This window comes from Strix uralensis, chromosome 4 (genome assembly GCF_047716275.1).
Source record: "Strix uralensis isolate ZFMK-TIS-50842 chromosome 4, bStrUra1, whole genome shotgun sequence".
Taxonomy (NCBI): domain Eukaryota; kingdom Metazoa; phylum Chordata; class Aves; order Strigiformes; family Strigidae; genus Strix; species Strix uralensis.
In genome coordinates, this window is record NC_133975.1 from 50516077 (window position 1) to 50533958 (window position 17882).

The following is a 17882-nucleotide window of genomic DNA, read 5'->3' on the forward strand; positions in this document are numbered from 1 at the left end:
CTTTCACCAGTACAACCCCTGCACACATCCACAAGATTGGTTTTGTGAGGGCCAAAATTACTGGGAAAAACCCAACACAGAATCCTTGGTACCGTACTCTCCACCTTTCAAAAAGGACAACCCACCTTCTTCCACCCATTGCGCAACACCAATCACAAAAAACAGATCTCCAAAACAAGCGGGTTTTTTCTTTTTTTTTTTTTTTTTTTTTTTTTAACCAAGGCAACAGGTTTTTACCTTTTTAAAAGCCCATCCACATACTAAGTACCAATACTGTCTAGTAGCAATACAGGCAACCAAACATTAGTTCTCTATATTAAAACTTTTATTTTCGATCAAATTTTAGTTTCAGACAGATTCTTGCACGGGCGGCTCATATCCATCAGCTCGCTCTACTTTAGTGCCTGCCTCATCTCCAGAAGGTTTTCCAGCACCACCACCTTCACCATGCAGTTCCATCAGCTTGCCCACTAAAAAGAAGGAGTATTATAAATAGTGAGAGATGCACCTACTTAAACAGTTTTAAATTACCGAATTGCTCATCATATACAAATTAAACCACCAGAACATTTAATGTAGGTATGATTCAAGTCCATTCCAGAAAGCTCGTGCAAGGAGATGCTGCTACAATTACTGACAGACAAAACCAAGCAGTGAATAAGTGCTACATAATGAAATTGCAAATGAAACCTTGTTGATAACCTACTAATGCATTATATGGGAATGTCAGAAAGGGGGAAAAGTAGAATCATTCCATGTCATCTGGGACCGAAACATTTTGTCATCATTCATTCCCAAGCCAAAGCCTTTGAACAGTCAGCAGCAGTTTCAGGCAAGAATTCAAAAAAAAAATCTCCAAATTGAATGATCCCTGCTTGCCTTTCGAGCCAAGTGTTGGACTAGAAGGACAAGCCTTTTTACTACTACAGCTACTTAAAGCTTACAATGTTGCTTTAACATCTTTTTCCAAAAGCAAATACATTTTAAACTAATGGCTTCCCACATCCTCCTCTATGAACACTAAAAGTCTGCAGGAACTGACTTACATTCAAATTTGGGCTTCTTCAGCATCTTAACCTTGCGGACATAGACGTCGTGAAGAGGGTAAATGGACTGACAGGCCTTCTCTATGTCTTTGCCAATGCTGTCTGGGATCCTGAGAAATCAGAAAGCACATCAGGACCAGAACGCTACAAAATTGTGCCTACTTCTTCACCAGCAACACAGGCTTAGAAGAGTTCTTAAGAATACATAATATTCTACAGAAGTCGGCATCATCAATACCACCTTCACTCTCTTGACAATTTTCTTCAAGTATGTTTAGATTCCAAGACATTTTCCTTGCATTGTTAGAAGGGATAGTGCAAGTCTGCTCATTTTGAGAGCAAATCTGCAATTAAACTTTTGGAAGCAAACACCACGCTTCGGAAAACTTCCTTCGATCAGAAGAACCCAGAACATTCACAGCCCCAACTGATCAGAATTACAATTTTAGTCTGTAAAAACACAAATCTAAAACCTCTGGAGAGCCTGAATTTACATTTATGCAAACATGATGGTTGATGGAAGTCGAATACGATGCAGAGACTAAGAGAGTATTTGAAGAAAATGGCACATCAGCTTTTCAACACGAGAGGCACCTTGCCTGGTCTCTGCTGAGCAGTACGTGAAGCACCAGCATTCCCCAAGTACTCAGTAACGACTAACCAACAAACTATTTAAACTGTAGGGAAACAGAAAACACAGCCTGAGCTTACAGCTTATTGACAACTTCTTTCAGGTCGTTGGTTTGGACCTCTCGGGTCATGATTTCCATCATCTTCTTGCGAATCTGTCGAACCTGCTGATGCTGGGCATACGAGGTCTTGCGGATTTGGTTATTACGCTTCTTTGTAAAACCCACGCAGAAGAGGCGCAGTAGGTAACCATCGGTAGTTTTGACGTCTACATGGGCTTCGATCATCGTCTAAAAAAGAAACAGTCACTTATCAACGTGACAGACAGGTTTCTCAAAACCACACACCTAACACTCATCAATATCTGCTGATGCCACTTCCAATGCAGCTTTACGTGGCATCAGTGGTTATCTCCTTTCCTAAAGGCACCAGCAACAACGCAGACCTTGTTCTTTACACACCTGCCATTTTTTGACCATGGAGCACATTTTATCCCGGGTGAGGTCCATTCCATGGAAGTTGGTCAGACAATTTTTGCCCTGAACGTCCTCAGTTATCAGTTTAAATTTACGGAAGGCAACCTCATCATTCTGCAGATCAGCCAGACTCACTTCAAATACACGACCCTTCAGTCCATCAGAGGCAATTTCTGTATTATGAAACAAAATAAAACACCTTTTATTAACATTAGAAAAGTATTACTCAAATCAGATACTAAATTTACATTTAATGTTTTCTAATAGTAGGTGATGCCACTAGCTTCACAGCTCTCAAGTTTTTAGGTATCTTGAACAAGATCAAACCAACTCATGGAACACAATACCCATTTTGTTAACTTTGTGAGGAATCTTTAAGATAATTGTATCAGATGCTGAACGTAAATACCAGTGAACTGCAGATTGCAGCATGTGTAACTGTTTTTTTTTTTTAAAGTGGAAGAGGTTACAAAGTATTTGGAAATTATGAACAATAATGAAAAGATAAACATAAAAAGCCCCATGTGCTAGCAGAGATAAAGCAGCAACACCAAAGTACAGTCATTTCACAGCTCTACCTCTAACAATTAACCATTTCAGACTGGCTGTCTCATACTTGGTTTACAGTGACCCTTATTTTAATAGTTTCACACATATACAGTTCAAAATAACAATCATCTTCGTAACTTTAAGTGCAACCAGAACAGTATAATGCAACTATTTAGCCATTTTACACAGCCAACCTTCCAAAAATACTGTTACCTCTATCTGGATCACCCTGCATTCCTAACAGAGGCTTCCATGTCCTAAGCTCTGCCAGATGACCTAAAAAACCTTTACCATTCAGCGATACATCTACATATGCTCCCATTACATTAGCAACTGTAGCTCTCAGAGAGATCCCTTTAACTAAAAGCTTCAGATTTCGGTCTCTTCTAACACGGTGGTCTATTATGACCAAGGTCTCCAGTAACACTGCCTCCATATCTCCCTCTGTGATAATCAGAATGACTTTTTGATTCTCAACTTTCCTCAAACTCATCAGGTTACCACAACTTCAGGCACACCCTTCTGTATCATATCTATAGTTTGGTACTCTTGTACAAACAAGGACCACACCGTATCAACTTCCCCGCAACTAAGCTCACTTATTTAAACAACCCTGTCAACTTAAGAAAACTCACTCAAAACAAGCAATGAAGTTAGAGGCACTTCTCTTTTTAAGCTTACAGGTTCATAATATTATGAGCAAAAACTATTTGTCAGCACTTCTTTAATCAAATCTCATTTGGAGCTAGCACATGGGACAAACACATCTCCCTCTACTGCATAATACCCCACTACTCACTAGTTCCTTGAGTCCTGGTGACAAGTGTCTTCCCGATGTTTCGGATATTAAACATCGCTGGTGCTTTGACATCATACCAGTCCTTTTTGGAGAAAGGATCAACCCTTAATTTAAAGCAGAAAAGATTTTTTTTTTATTGGTTTTCTCAGATTAAACCAGGCTGAAGACAGACCTTCCTCCCCATATGCTTTGCGAAATGGAAATGCAAACGTCAACATTTTGTGCTTTCAAGTTTAACGTGGTTGGCAAGTACGTGAATAGAGACAGCACTACCCACCACAGCGAGGCAGACATTCATTTCAATTTAATTCAGAAAGACGAAAACCAACTGCGGAAACATCATAAAGCTAAGACGACAAAAAACCATACAGAGCTACACTGTGGCGATACAAGCTGTGCGCTTTAACTGACGTCCCCACGAAGACCCCGCTGCATTTCTTGACCTCTGCAACTAAAAGGCACTAGACACAATGAAGTAAGTGCGGTGTTGGACTTGCACCAGGACCCCCCGAGAACCCCCCGCGCCCCCAGCGCGCAGGGCTTCAGCCGGGCCGGGCCGGGCCCTCCCGCAGGGCCGCGCAGTCTCTCCCGGGGCCGCGGGCACATGGCGGGGCCGCAGGCAGCCCAGCCCGGCCGGGACCCGAGCACTCGCAGCGGCAGCGCCCACCGCCGTCCGCCCGGGGCTCTCCCCGCGGACCGGCCCGGGCCGCCCCTCCCGCCGCCCCGCAGCTGGCCCCGCGTCCAGGCGAGGCCCGCGCCCGGCCGCCGCCATGACGGCAGCAGCCCGCTGCCCGCCGCCATCCGCCCCGCATCCACGGCATCCTGCATCCACGGCAGCCCGGCGCCCCGTCTCCGCCTCTCCCGGCCGCCCTTACACTTTCTTCTTGGCGCCTTTCTTGCCGCCCTTGGTGAGGCGCTTGTTCTTGCCCACCGCCATGGTCCCGCCCTGCCCACAGAAAGGCCGGACACAGCCGATCGCGCGAGATTATACGAGAGCGACGCTCGCGCGAGAGCTGCGCGGGACGCGGGGCGGCGCTCTCGCGAGAACGGGGCCGCAGCTCGCCGGGAGGGGGCGGGCGGCTCCCTTGGGACGTGCCACAGCGGGGCGGAGCCAACGGCGCGGAGCAAGAGGGGGCGCTGCCCTGCCCGCCCCGCCCCGCCCCGCCCCGCCCCGCCGCGGGCTCTCGGCTGCGTCAACGGCGGGGTTTAAGGGGGAAAGAAAGAAACAAGACCTCCTAAAATATTAAAGCGCAAAAAGTCAGGGCCCTGTGTTTCCTGTGCTCAGCCCACCCACGGCACCAGCCGCCCTGGCCCGGCCGGCCTCCCGCGCCTTCGAAAGGCGGGAAAGGACGCCGTGGAAAGTAAGAGCAGAAGCCAGGGGCCGAGCGTTCTGGGGGAGGCACGGCAATAAAAATGGCAGCGTTTGCCCTGAGATCGCAGGGCCAGGGTCTGCGCTGACCATGAGGGTGTCAGGCAGTGGCTACTGCCGGGCCCTCCTTGGGAGGACAGAACGTGGCAGCGGGTTGCCCTTGCTGTGCCTTTTGTGGCCCCATGGAGCCCACCTGTGCCATTCAGTCCAGCCCTGTCCCCTCCCCAAGGACTTTTTGGCTTTGGACTTCTGGGATCTTGCAGTACGCCAAGGCCTCCATGCTGAGGCAGCCTTGGCATGCTTTCCAGTACGTCACTTTCGGCCTTTGTGCCTTTCGTGGCGTCCTAGACCCCTCCTGGTGTTTTTGGGGTGACCCTGGGGCCTCTCTGTACCTCTTGAGGCCTCCCAGTGGCCTCTGTACGCCTTTCAGGGTGCTCCAGGACCCTCCCTGCACCTCTCGGTGCACTCAGTGTACCAGGAGCCTTGTGGAAGACACTGTATTTGAGGAGTTAGTGACCCTGAACAGGACACACCGGTTCCACTGGGCCCTGTCCTTCCGACTGAAGAAGCCGCTCTGTTATTAATGTGATCTGTAACATATCCTGTCTTTGGGAAAAGCAAGCTGCGTGGGGATCAAGGGGTGAAACCTGCTGATCCTGACCATTGAGACCATTGCACTTTTAGCAGCTAGGGAGCCACATCACAGTCAACCTGGGCAGGCACAGGCCCATGACGTCAGTAAGATTTACTCGCTATCTATGATTTACTTGAGACATTAAGATTTACTCCCTATCTATATTCTTCTTCTACCATATTAAAGCTTTTCTCCTCTTAAGCTGTTTGTCAGCAGGCCTTTCTTGCTGAGATCCAGAAAGCCCTGCACTACCTCTCTCTCAGCCTCACCCCACCGCACAACCCCCCGTGGCCCTCAGAGCTCCTTTCTGGGACATCCCAACCTCCTCCGTGTGCCTTACAGTGCACCCCTGGGTCACCAGCAAGGGGCTTGGCCCCCAGAGCACACACAGTGCAGCCCTGCGGCCCCTTGGTTGAACACATAGATACTCAGTGATGGGATGGGAGATGGCTGAATGGGTCAGCAGTCCTGCAGGCAGCCAGGGATGACACTGGCTATCAAACTTGTGCAGATGTGGGGCCCCAGCAGGCAGAGCACCGTAGGATGGGGTTTGCTGCTCTGGCTCTGCTCAAACAGAGCAACAGCCCAAAAGGCAGGTGTCACCTCCTGCAGGTTCTGTGCAGCCAGTAGCCCACGGCTCACAGGTTAAATCTGGACAAGGGCTTTTCCTCTGGAGGCTTTGGTTGAGGCTTGTTCCTTCTCCTGGGGACACCATCCCCTTCCCACCCACACCAGGACAGCAGAAGGCAGAGTGTGTCCAGAGGGTGGTGATGAGAGCCCCCACCCTGCTTCCATGCCCAGCAGGAGCAGGGTCTTGTCAGCCTCAGAGAGTCAGCAAGGGGGCTGTGCTGATCTTCCGCGTCTGCGAGGTTTTGGCCAGGTGCCTGAGCTGTTCTCACTGCAGGGGCTGTGCAGCTTTGAGGAAGATTTCTTGAGAGGCCCACAGAGCCATAGAGATGCCACCACAGCCCAGGGCAGGGCACTCTCCGCCTTCATCATGTCCAGTCTTAGACCTTTTCTAGCTTTTTTGGGGAAGGTGGTGCCCAGGACCAAGCCTACACCAGGCTGAAGGACACAATGGGACTGGGACAGATGGGGGGGCAGCTCTGTGCTCTCCTTGGGGACAAGTAGGGCAAGTCTGATGGTGACACACACTCAAAGGGTGCATCTCCCAGCAGTCCATGGCCCTAGTGCTGAGGCCCACTCGTGAAGTGTCAGCATCTGGTGTCATTGTGCTCCGTGAATCACTGGTGGGGTCAAACTTGATTGCTCATGTGGAAAAAGGGCAGCTGAGATCTCCTGTACACTTTCTTTCGCATCTTCCATTTGCCGCTTCCCATCACAGTCTCTATCATGTCTTTGAAGAGGAGGATGGAGACCGCTTGCAGCTGGTGGTGACAGCCTCTCCTGGGCACTGTGTGCCTCTCCCTCTGGAGGGAACATGCTCTCCTTGGGGCTCCCTCAGGTTCTACCTGATGACTGAGGGAAAGAGGTGGGGTTTTGAGGGGCTCAGGCTGGCTCCTGGCTCTTTGCTTGTCTCTGCCTCAGCAGAGCAGTCGGGAGCATGTGAGGTAGCAGTGGGGCAAAACGCATCCCAGCACTTCCCAGGGGTACAAACTTGCCTGCAAGGAGCACAGGGGCAAGAGACACATAGTTTCTGAAGCAGTGAGGGGCTGCTGTGGACATAGCACATCATCCAAGAGGGGCAGAAGTGTCTGTCAGGTGCCCCAGAGGTGGTGCTGATATCCTGCCCCCCCCCGCAGCAAACTAGGTATCTTGCTCTGCCACCCAAGGGGACCCAGGTGTCCTGCCCCACATGGGGCACATGGCCCAGGCCAGAACGCATGGTGCAAGGCAACATGGGCAGGGGCCACCCGGGGGGGAACCGGGAACGTGCGCAGCCTGCCACGTGGTTCGTTAATGACTGCCTAATGACCTTGGGGGGGCCGCGGGGGGGAGTGGGGCTTCCTGGATGCCTGCCTCCCCTCATGCATCTGCTGGACCTTGTTCTTTGCCCTGCCCCTCCTCTTGGATCCTTGCCCATTGGGCCCAGCTGGGGCCAGTATAAAAGAAGCTCAGAGGAGTGGGAGGGATCCCGGAGACGCTGAGGCCATAAGGGAAACTGAGGCACACACACAGGTGCGAGTGAGGGACGCGTAGGGGACCAGAGTGTCTACGGGAGGGGACTGTGAGGAACCCAAGCATCCAGTGGGGGAGGGAGGATATGTAGGGGAGCCAGGTGTTGGGGCAGGGGATAGATCTATAGGAGACCAAGAGGTCTGGTGGTGGGGGGTGTTCCATAGGGGACCCAGGCTTTTGGGGAGTGCAGAGCTGTAGGGGACCCAGGTGTCCATGGGGTGTTCTGTAGGGGACCCAGGCATCCAGGTAGGATCCACAGATGGCCCCAGTGTCCAGGGGGGGCTCCCCGTGCATTTCATGGGGATTTGTAAGGGACCCAGGTGTCTGGGAGGGGGAATTTGTAGAGGAATCCAGTGTTCAGGGTGGGGTTTCCAATCGGGGGCCAGAAGTCCAGATGGCCCTGACCCCACTTTCCACAGGTGCTCATGGCAGGCTGGGCCCTATGCATGGCCCTGGTGCTGACAGCCCTGGCAGGGGCAGTGGGCGAGAGCCGCTATGAGAAGTTCCTGCGGCAGCACGTGGACCACCCCCGGACACCCGTGCTTGCGGCGCACCGCTACTGCGAGACCATGCTGGCACGCCGGCGGGTGACGGCCCCGGGGAGGCCCTGCAAGCCCTCCAACACCTTTGTGCACTCACCGGCGGAGGAGCTGGTGGCTGCCTGCACCCAGACGCCTGACGCGGGGGGGTTCCACAGCACGCCAACACCCATGGGCCTCACAGCCTGCCGCCTGCGGGGGGGGGACACCCGACCCCCTTGCACCTACCGGGCCCGGCAGCTCCAGCACCATGTGCGTGTCACCTGCCTTGACGGGCTGCCCGTGCACCTCGCTGGCACCTATGCACCCACCCAGTGAGGCTTGACATGGCAGGGCTGTAGGTGGGCACATGGATTCACTCTCCTGCTGGGGGTACCGTTAGGGTCTGCAATAAAGGAAGTGCCACAGGCCTGGGCTCTGGCATCAGCTTCTGGGGGGACTCTGCGATCCTACCCCTCTCTGGGTGCCCCTGAGCCCCCTTGGGTGTCCCCAACCCTGTCCAAGGTGGCCCACCATATGACTCATAAACCCCTGGGTTTTCCCAGCCTCCTGGGTGTCCCATAAAGCCCTAGCGTGCCTCTGACCTCTCCTGTTCCTCATAGACTCCCCTTTCCTGGGTGCTCCACAACTCCCATGGGTGCCCCATAACCCCCCTGGGGTCCTTCTGCTCCCCTGGATGTGTACCCAACTCTGTCCCCCAGTACCCTGACCCTTTGGGTATCACATTGGTTTCCTGGATGCCCCATAGCTCCCACAGTGTCTCCCAACCTCCTGTGTGCCTCATAACCCCCTGGGTACCCCCAACTTCCCCCATGCCTGCCCTGTAAACCCTCATGTGCCCCATAGTCCCCTCTCCCACATGCCTCTGACCCCATCTGGGACATCTCTGGGGCTGAGGCTGCTCTTGGGCTCCCCTGGCACCCCCATGGAGCTGAGCACTGGCTGGGGCCACACACAGCCCTGAACCACCACCCCACACATACTGAACACACACAAAAACACAACACGCACACACAACACATGCGCTGTGCACACAACACACAACCACACACCACACTGACAACACACGCTCCTACACACAACACAGCACAAACACAAAACACACAAGTACATACACACACCACACACACCACATGCACACGCATACACAAACAAGGACTTTCTTGGGTTTGGATGGGATTTCATGTGTTTCAGCTTGTGTTCATCAACTCTTGTCCTGTCACTGGGCACTGAGAAGAGTGTGGCTCCCTTGTCTTCATTCCTCCCCATCGGTACGTACTGGTACACTGATAAGCTCCCCCTGCCTGAGCCTTCTCTTCTCCGAGCTGAACAGTCCCAGCTCTCTCAGTCTTTCCTCTTATCAGAGCTGTTTCTTCCAATCCCTTCACCATCAGCAGCCCTTTGCTGGACTCTCTCTAGTATGTTCATGTTTCTCTTGTACTGAGGAGTCCACCACTGGATCTGGCATTCCAAGTGTGTCTCAGTAGTGCTGAGCAGAGGAGCAGGATCGCCTCCCTCCACTTGCTGGCAGCACCCTGCCTAGGGCAGGCCAGCAGGCTGGAGGTCCTCTTCTCTCTGGTCCTATCGGCGAGGGACCCCTGAGGACTCCAGTGGAAGTGCTGACATCCAGGTGCTGTGCTGCTGAAAAAAGGCAGCCCAAATGCACTCAGAAATTGTAGCTGAGGAGGAAAAGAAGCACAGCAAATGGTCTTCCTGATCCTTTTCAATTGCTCCCTGTCCAAGATGTCTCTTGCTCTTGTGCCTTGAGTAACTCGGGTGCTCCTTTTTTGGAATTCAGCAGAAAGGCACTTGCAGGGCCCTCCGTGGACTGGTGAGCTCCAGCTCTCAGCCCTGCCCCAGTGAGGAGAGCTCTACTCCCTGTACACCAGAGAGGAATTGGGGTATTTCAAGGGCATTTGGGGCGTTCGTGGCCTGGCAGCTTTCAGCAGATTCACTTCTCCACCTGCTCCCTCCTGGCCATGGGAGGAGCTGGGTGGGCTGACCCTCTCAGGAGGGAATGCCTGGGGTCTCTGCAAGTACAAGGATTTGATCTCTGCTCTGTTTCTTTCTACCTTGGTTCTTCAAGGCTTGGAGGAGGAGTCCAGCCTCTTCACCTGTTCTCTGACAGCTCAGATCATCCTGACACTGAGAGTGAAAAATACCACCACTGTGATTTACCCTACAAGCTTTTCACCACAGGCTCTGAAGAGCATGGGAGAGGTGGCACCCACCTTGAGGAGACAGCTCTGAGCAGCAGTCCCAGGGCAGCAATGCCAGTTCTGGGATGCCCTGCACGCTGGGGCAACCTGAGTGTGCTGGAAATTTTGGGTTGTTCCTGGCATCTCCCCTTTGCCTGAAGGACAGCTCCACCCCTCCGGCATATCCCATCCCATTATTTTGCTCTTGGTTCACCCCTCTGCTGTGTTTTCCCTGAAGAAGCAATTCTGCTTCTTCAGCATATGGTAGTGTCTGTTCTTTGTGAAGGCTAAAGGGAAAAAAACCCAGTCACAAAGGAATCAGGATCATCCTGAGGGCGTTAGGACATCCACTCTTTCCAGCAGCCAGTGGCAATGCGGATCATACCCAGGTACTTTATCTCTGAGGCAAAGCACCAGTTGAGCTGCTGGTTCATAACAGGGATCAGAAAAGCTGTAGCTGCTCCTGCCACTTCCAAAAGGAGGTGCCAGGACAAGAACTGCCTCTCTGTGGGGCTTGCATATCATGTGAAGGGGGATGGAAGGGGAAGAGCATGCTGCCTTTTTTCCCCATCACTGGCTACTGTGCATGGTCCTTGGAGCTGCGTACCTCTTGTCTGAGGAGCTCTGTGGTGAGGTTGAGGGGAACCAGCACGGGGAATGGTCTCCAGTGATGTCAGTCCCTGTTCTAAATGTCCCCAAACCTTTGGAGGTACTAGAGGATCCATCTCCATCTGGCCTTGGTCTCAACACCAAAAGAGAAAAAGGAGCTACTAATAGGATTCTGCCTGGAAAATAAGTCACCTCTTTTGCCACTGCTGGCACAGGGAAGTGCACAGGGCTGCCCCCTCACCCACCACTAAGTTCAGCTGATGTGGCTGAGTTCAAGAGTTCCGAGGCCACATTGCGGGCAAAAAAGTGACTTGCAGAAATTTCACTTAATTTAATTTGTTGCCAATTAACATACTACACTTATATTACTGATCTGGGTATTGTGGAGCACAGAAGATATAAAAAATTACATGAGAACCTTCCCCAGGCACAACTTCAGACCTCCATGAGCAGGATCATGGCTGCAATAAGAGACTTTCACACTCTCCTTAAACTACTGGGATATGGCCCTTTACCCAGGGAGATGAAAGGGCCTTTGCCACAAGCAGTGATCAGCAAATCTGAAATGGCAAGAAGTAGCAAAAAGCCAGGGTGGGACTATTGCCTGAAAATAAAGGAAGGATTTTTGCATTTGTGTGCCTTAATAAACCAATGCATTTGATTCTTAATTCCTTTCTCATTTAGGTACTTTCACATCCTGCCTATCACACCCAGACATACAGTCCCAAGGTTTGTGGTTGATTCTGCCTTATAACACCACAGGAAGACAGAAACTATCATCTCGGTTTTGTGGATGGGAGTTAAGTAGCTTTCCTAAGGACACAGAGCAAGTCTGAGACAGACTTCAGGCCTCCTGAACACTATTTAATGGTTTCCCTTCCCATTTATGTGCTTTTCTCTGGAGAAAAGACAAACTGTGTCAGTCTGACTTTTTCTCTAAAGTAACTTTTTTGCTTTCAATGTACGTCTTTCACTTTGCAGTGTGTCCTGCAGCAGATCAGTATAGGCTGCAAAACAATAGGCAACCAAAATCATTCCCCAAATAGCACTGTATTCCACCAAGAAAGCAGCTATAAGCTTTCTGGATACTAGCCCAAAGCTAGTATCTGAGTCACACCTGCTCAAATTTCATGCCCAGAGTTTGGTCTGACAGTGGTCAGCCTGCTCTTCTCACTTGCTGTATTACCAAACAATTAATTCCTTAGCCAGGAACCAGGCTGTTGCTTATTAAGTACGTGCAAATGAAGCAAATAATGCTCTCTCACATGCTTCACTATGGCTCACATGCGTGCTCTAAGATCACACTTCCACCACCCAGCATCTGATGGTATAAAATGAGAGGCATGAGCAGTGTGTTAACATTTCCAATGCTACTGTGGAAATTCGTTGCTGCTTCTTGAAAAGCAACAGCATTTTTGCAGAACCATAGCAGGGAATTGCTTAAGCGGGCACTGCAAAGGCCTTCAAAAATATTTACTCAGCAAAGTCAATACTGGGCTCCATGGATTTGGCAGAATGAGTCCTATGCAACCAGGCTGTTGCTGCATGCCATGCATGCCAAAATTGACATGGAAAAAGCTTCTCTCCGGTGCTACTACTTGCTCTTAAAATATACTGTGCACAAATACAGCAAAAGACAGACGGTTTCTCTGCAGTATTAGCTCTAATAATTTTTTCCATGGGGTTTTGGTCCCCTGCCTTCTTATAACCAAATAAGTCATCCAAACAATGCAGTAAGCTTTCCAACATTACAATAACTTGAAAAGCTCAGTGAAGAGTAGCATTCATAAAAGTCAGACTTGATATATATTTTTTAAATCAAAATTACTTTTTTTAATGAGCACAGTTCTTTCTGTAACTAGGCACCAATTTTGCTCTTTTTATTGAAAAACAGGCTAGTCTAAATATTTTGGAGCATTCATCAAAGGAAGGGGAAAACCTTACTTCTTCTACCCCTCCAATATGTTTTTTTCCTTCCAGAAGGAAATTCCAGGGTATTCCTCTCTGCATTCACACTGTTCATATGCATAAAACAAAGCAGGTATCAACTGAGTTTTAAAAAAAGTCCATGAGCTTTCCATTTGAATTTGTCTATTTTTTCTCAGCTGTATCTCACGAAGAAGAGCTGAGTCCTGTAGATTGATTTTCTCGGGTTTTTTTTATCTGTTTAGCATGAAATACTGCTGGTGGCATTGTGAGAGCAACAGCAACTGGCTTCACGTCACCCTAGAGATGACTCTTCAAATCACCTATCAAGTCTGGTGGAAAAGAGAACCTTTCACTTTCTCATAGGGCACGTTTTTGAATGGATGCACAGTTTAAACAGTTTAAGTGCAATGACTCATTTCTACCATCACAAGTATATCTGTGAGTCCATATTTTTTACCTGATTATACTTTACATATCTTTATTTACTTGAAGAAAAATTGTTGGGACAGAGTAGAGCTATTCCTTTATCTCTGGTAAATGAGAACGCCCTGTAGCTTGGTCTGGGTGGTGGGGCTGAGGGGTTCATCCTCCCTCGTCACTGAGAAGTGGCAGAACTCATCCTCTCCCTTCTGTGACCAGGGGTTTAAATACTGGGAAGTCCCCACCACTACCCCATAACAAGTCTTCTGGGAAAAATCCACAGCTTTCTGTGAGGGGCTGAGCTGAGAGGAAGCAAAGAAAAAGGACCAAGCCTCTAGAAGTACCTGGGGATTTTGCTCTGAGGTGCATCCCAGCATGGCACATGTGGCAGCTCAAAGAGGCTCTTATCTTGGCAGTTCACTCTCTCTGTCTTCAGAGTATGCGGTAATGGCCCAGGCGTCTGACAGAGCAAATAACCAACCCCAACTTTTTCCACCTACACACAAACCTTGGGACAGAGGTGCTCGAAGGAGTCAGCACTGACGAATGCAAAAAGCATGCTCCTCTTCCTGCAGATACCTCTGTTTCCTTGGCTCTGCTCTGTTTTTTTGAGGTCCTGCCACGTATAAAGTGGAGCCAGAGCAGCCCTTGGCTCAGTTCTTTCCCCAGGCCTCAGAGGCAGTTGAAGAAGCAAGGTGCTCGATGCGCTGGGCAGATCTGCTTGTCCTTCTCCCTGCAGCCCCGTATCGGCTGGTGGCTTTCCCCTTCGCTGCTCTCTTCCACCACCTCTGTGCTTCGGGGCATCTCTCTCTGACTGCCCGGTACGTGGTCATCACTCCTGCTGCTGCGCTGAGGGCAAGTCATGCCTATGGATGCTTTCTGGGGGCTCTCCTGGCCGGAGGTACAGCGGGACACATGGTAGTAAGTTCCTGCTGACTTGGGTAGGGATGTTTGTATGGCTGGGATGAGAGCTGTCCTCAGTCCCCCCTCCCTGCAGTGGGGCAGGATCAAGGTCGTTAAGGACAAAACAGCCAGGCCAGACACTCTGATGTTGTGAGAGGTGGGTTTAGGGGTGTACCTGGATGAGGACATGGGCAAGAGGAGCAGGGCAGGGAATGGGGACTGTCTCTGGTGTGACTAGGATGATGGCCAGGCAGGGCCAGCAATATCTGCCTCAGTCCCCTCCCCATTCCTGCTTGCAGTCAAGATGGCCCTGGTGATCCTTCAGCCCCATGAGAGGACAAGAAGCAGACTACAGGAGGACTGTGGAGGCTGCAGGACCCAGACTAAGTCCCACTATCAACACACTGGCAGGAATTTCAAGTCCCATTTTCCCCAAAAGGCAGCCAAAGGGCATCTGGTCTCTTCTAGGTACATATTCCTCCTCGCCGGAGGATGTCTCCTTGCTGGCATAGCCATGGGCAGCTACGCCGTGTTGCTCCTCATCCCTGTTGCTGGCTCCGTGCTCATCCTCCTCTCCGTCAGCCCAGCCCATGCCCACACCTGGGTCTTCGCCCTCCAGATGTCCTGGCAGACACTCTGCCACCTGGGTCTGAGCAGCCAGGAGCTGGATCCACAGGATGCCAGGTAACCCCCGCACTCTGCCTCCTTCCCACTCCTCTCCTCAGCGGGCTGGGGGCCCTCCTGGTCGTTTTGTGAGGGTGGAGGACCCTCCTCGGGCTGCACTGTCTCACTGTTCCACAGCCGTCGGTCTCCCCTCTGGCTCCAGCAGCATCCTTGTGTGTGGCGACTCTGCAGGCACAGCAGTGCTCCGGGGATGTGGGACAGCACATCCCCTGTGTGCGGCCTTGTGCCTGTGCCTCTAATGCTCCCTTCAGCACTAGAGGAGTACTAGCCTTAGCTGCCTCTGTATTAGTCCTACTCTTAAACCTCCTCCTCCGTAAATGCAAGCAACGTACAATAACATTCTGCCCCCTCTCTCAACTCCTGTTCTGAACCTTAATTGCCAACCTCCTCATCCTAACATGAGTAGGCAGCCAACCAGTAGAACACCCATTCATCATTATCAGCCAACTAGCCTCCCTTGCTACTTCACCACCCTCCTCATCCCCTTTCCCATCATTAGGACTTTAGAAAATAAAATACTCAACTACTAAGACACTCTAACAGTTTACAAAAAAAATTGGTCTTGTAAACTAAAGAATGAAGACTACCCCCTTCTTAGAGTTCCACCAAATACCTCAGAAAAAGAGGACTTAAACCTCTATCTCCACCTCCCAAAGCTAGCATTTTACACTAAACTACTTCCCCCCTAAACTACCCCAGTCACCCCATGAGACAACCCCTGCACAAGCTCTAGCACAAGACTTCCAGCAGCTCTCAGGTGCCCTCTCCTTCCAGGCCAGCCATCGCCCTTTCTGCCATCATGCTCCTCACCCAGAAGGCTACGTCTCTGGCCCTGGACATCCATGAAGGGCTCGTGCAACTCCAGCTGGGCCAGGGATTTTTGCAGTGCACACTGCCCCTCTGCAGCTACCTGCTCTTTTTCCCAGCCCTCCTTGGAGGTCCCCTGTGCTCCTTCAGCACGTTTCAGGCCCGGATCGAGTCCTGCGGTGCTCTCCCCTGCCCACTGAGGGCCGCCGGCCAGCGGTGCCTCTGTGCGGTGGCCCTGCAGGGGCTGCGCGCTGGGCTGGCAGGTGGGCTGGCCGGCAGGCAGGGCTGCGCCGGCCTGGGCTGCCTGCCCCGCGTCTGGGCGCAGGCCCTGCTCCTCAGACTGGCCTACTATTTGCACTGGGTGCTGGATGAGGCCCTCCTCGAGGCAGCAGGCTTCAGGCCAGAGGCGGGCCAGGGAGACCTTTCCATCCATGACCTGTGGACGCTGGAGACCACTCACCGCCTGGCTGTCTTCACCCGAACCTGGAACAAGAGCACGTCCCGCTGGCTGAGGAGACTCGTCTTCCAGCGCTGCCCAGCCCAGCCACTCCTAGCCACCTTTGCCTTCTCTGCCTGGTGGCACGGCCTCCGGCCTGGGCAGGTCTTTGGTTTCCTGTGCTGGGCTGTCATGGTGGAGGCTGACTACCGCATCCATCCCTTCCTCAGCGCCTGGGCCACCTGCCAGGGTGTGAAGCTCCTCTACCGTGGCACAACCTGGGTCTTCACGCAGCTCATCATCGCCTACATCCTGGTGGCTGTGGAGACTGAGAGCTTCTCCATGCTCTGCCTGCTCTGGACTTCCTGCAACAGCATCCTTCCCCTCTCCTACAGCCTTGCACTGCTGCTGCTGCTTGCCAAGAATCACAGAATCATAAGATGGTTTGGGTTGGAAGGGACCTTAAAGATCATCTAGTTCCAACCCCCCTGCCATGGGCAGGGACACCTTCCACTAGATCAGGTTGCTCAAAGCCCCGTCCAACCTGGCCTTGAACACTTCCGGGGAGGGGGCATCCACAGCTTCTCTGGGCAACCTGTTCCAGTGTCTCACCATCCTTACAATAAATAATTTCTTCCTTATATCTAATCTAAATCTACCATCTTTCAGTTTAAAGCCACTACCCCTCGTCCTATCCCTACACTCCCTGACAAAGGGTCCCTCCCCATCTTCCCTGTAGGCCCCCTGGAAGGCCACTATAAGGTCTCTCCAGAGCCTTCTCTTCTCCAGGCTGAGCAACCCCAACTCTCTCAGCCTGTCCTCACAGGGGAGGTACTCCGGCCCCCTGATCATCTTTGTGGCCTCCTCTGACCCGCTGAAGCAGACCCATGTCCTTCTTATGTTGGGAGCTCCAGAGCTGGACACAGCACTGCAGGTGGGGTCTCAGGAGAATGGAGTAGAGGGGCAGAATCCCCTCCCTCTTCCTGCTGGCCACACTTCTCTTGATGCAGCCCAGGATATGGCTGACTTTCTGGGCTGTGAGTGCACATTGCTGGCTCATAGTCAGTTTTCCATCCACTAATACCCCCAAGTCATTCTCCACAGGGCTGCTCTCAATTGACCATCACCCAGCCTGTATTTGTGCTTGGGATCGCCCTGACCCCGTGTGTAGGACCTTACACTTGGCCTTGTTGAGCTTCATGAGGTCTGCACAGGCCCACCTCTCAAGCTGAAGCAGAACTGAGCTTGTTCTGGACTAACTTGTGCAGCCGGTGGAGCATGTCCCTGCACATGTGAGCATGAAGGGTGAGAAGTGCTATTGGCCAAGCAATCTCATATAACAGCATCTATGGAAAACCAGGTTGGTTTTCACTCCTGGGATAACCCCCAGCTTCAAGAGATGCTCTGAAGCAGAGATGCGAGGTCACCAGACCACTGGGCAAGAGGGATTCTAGCAGCACTGCCTGCCCAGTGTTTGTCTTGGGGCTTTGGGTCTCAGCCTCATCTCACGTAGGAAGCACACAACCTCCCCACCAAACTCATCCATGCTACAAATGCACCAGTCAGCAACTGTGTGCAGCTTCTGGTTATCTGTCCTCCATGGTGAGAGCAGGCACTGGCAGATAGCTGCCTTGCCACCCTTCTTGTGCACACAGACCACTGCGAGCCTGGGCACAGGGAAAGGGGCTGGCAGTCTGTCTGGGGGAAGCACAAGA

At 51.8% G+C, this 17882-nt stretch overlaps 3 protein-coding genes and 1 non-coding gene across 4 annotated transcripts; 2 read left to right on the top strand and 2 right to left on the bottom strand.

The window, feature by feature from the left end:
* Window positions 1-307: 307 nt before the first annotated feature.
* RPS3A (ribosomal protein S3A) lies at window positions 308-4529 on the bottom strand. Its single transcript, XM_074866682.1, has 6 exons — window positions 4376-4529; window positions 3501-3604; window positions 2138-2325; window positions 1758-1966; window positions 1047-1156; window positions 308-470 (listed from the first exon to the last, which is right to left on the bottom strand). Exons 1-6 carry the CDS (start codon window positions 4435-4437, stop codon window positions 349-351), a joined length of 795 nt encoding a protein of 264 aa, XP_074722783.1. The 5' UTR covers window positions 4438-4529; the 3' UTR covers window positions 308-348.
* Window positions 723-793, bottom strand: LOC141943644 (small nucleolar RNA SNORD73). Its single transcript, XR_012629025.1, has one exon. It is a non-coding gene; the product is annotated as a small nucleolar RNA SNORD73 (small nucleolar RNA).
* Window positions 4530-7585: 3056 nt separating the features above from the next.
* Window positions 7586-8590, top strand: LOC141942144 (ribonuclease CL2-like). The gene is made up of 2 exons (XM_074865091.1): window positions 7586-7642; window positions 8062-8590. Exon 2 carries the CDS (start codon window positions 8068-8070, stop codon window positions 8497-8499), a length of 432 nt encoding a protein of 143 aa, XP_074721192.1. The 5' UTR covers window positions 7586-7642; window positions 8062-8067; the 3' UTR covers window positions 8500-8590.
* Window positions 8591-13777: 5187 nt separating this feature from the next.
* MBOAT4 (membrane bound ghrelin O-acyltransferase MBOAT4) lies at window positions 13778-16770 on the top strand. Its single transcript, XM_074866685.1, has 3 exons — window positions 13778-14158; window positions 14709-14924; window positions 15699-16770. Exons 1-3 carry the CDS (start codon window positions 14040-14042, stop codon window positions 16642-16644), a joined length of 1281 nt encoding a protein of 426 aa, XP_074722786.1. The 5' UTR covers window positions 13778-14039; the 3' UTR covers window positions 16645-16770.
* Window positions 16771-17882: the final 1112 nt, after the last annotated feature.

Excerpts from the sequence above, each read along its gene's own strand:
- RPS3A (XM_074866682.1), bottom strand. The coding sequence starts at position 4,437 with ATGGCGGTGGGCAAGAACAAGCGCCTCACCAAGGGCGGCAAGAAAGGC. Across the intron at positions 2,326-3,500 it reads CACCAGGACTCAAGGAACTA|AAATTGCCTCTGATGGACTG; the intron begins GTGAGTAGTGGG and ends TTCATAATACAG. Across the intron at positions 471-1,046 it reads GAAGAAGCCCAAATTTGAAT|TGGGCAAGCTGATGGAACTG; the intron begins GTAAGTCAGTTC and ends CCTTCTTTTTAG.
- LOC141942144 (XM_074865091.1), top strand. The coding sequence starts at position 8,068 with ATGGCAGGCTGGGCCCTATGCATGGCCCTGGTGCTGACAGCCCTGGCA.
- MBOAT4 (XM_074866685.1), top strand. The coding sequence starts at position 14,040 with ATGCGCTGGGCAGATCTGCTTGTCCTTCTCCCTGCAGCCCCGTATCGG. Across the intron at positions 14,159-14,708 it reads CATCTCTCTCTGACTGCCCG|GTACATATTCCTCCTCGCCG; the intron begins GTACGTGGTCAT and ends GGTCTCTTCTAG. Across the intron at positions 14,925-15,698 it reads CTGGATCCACAGGATGCCAG|GCCAGCCATCGCCCTTTCTG; the intron begins GTAACCCCCGCA and ends CTCTCCTTCCAG.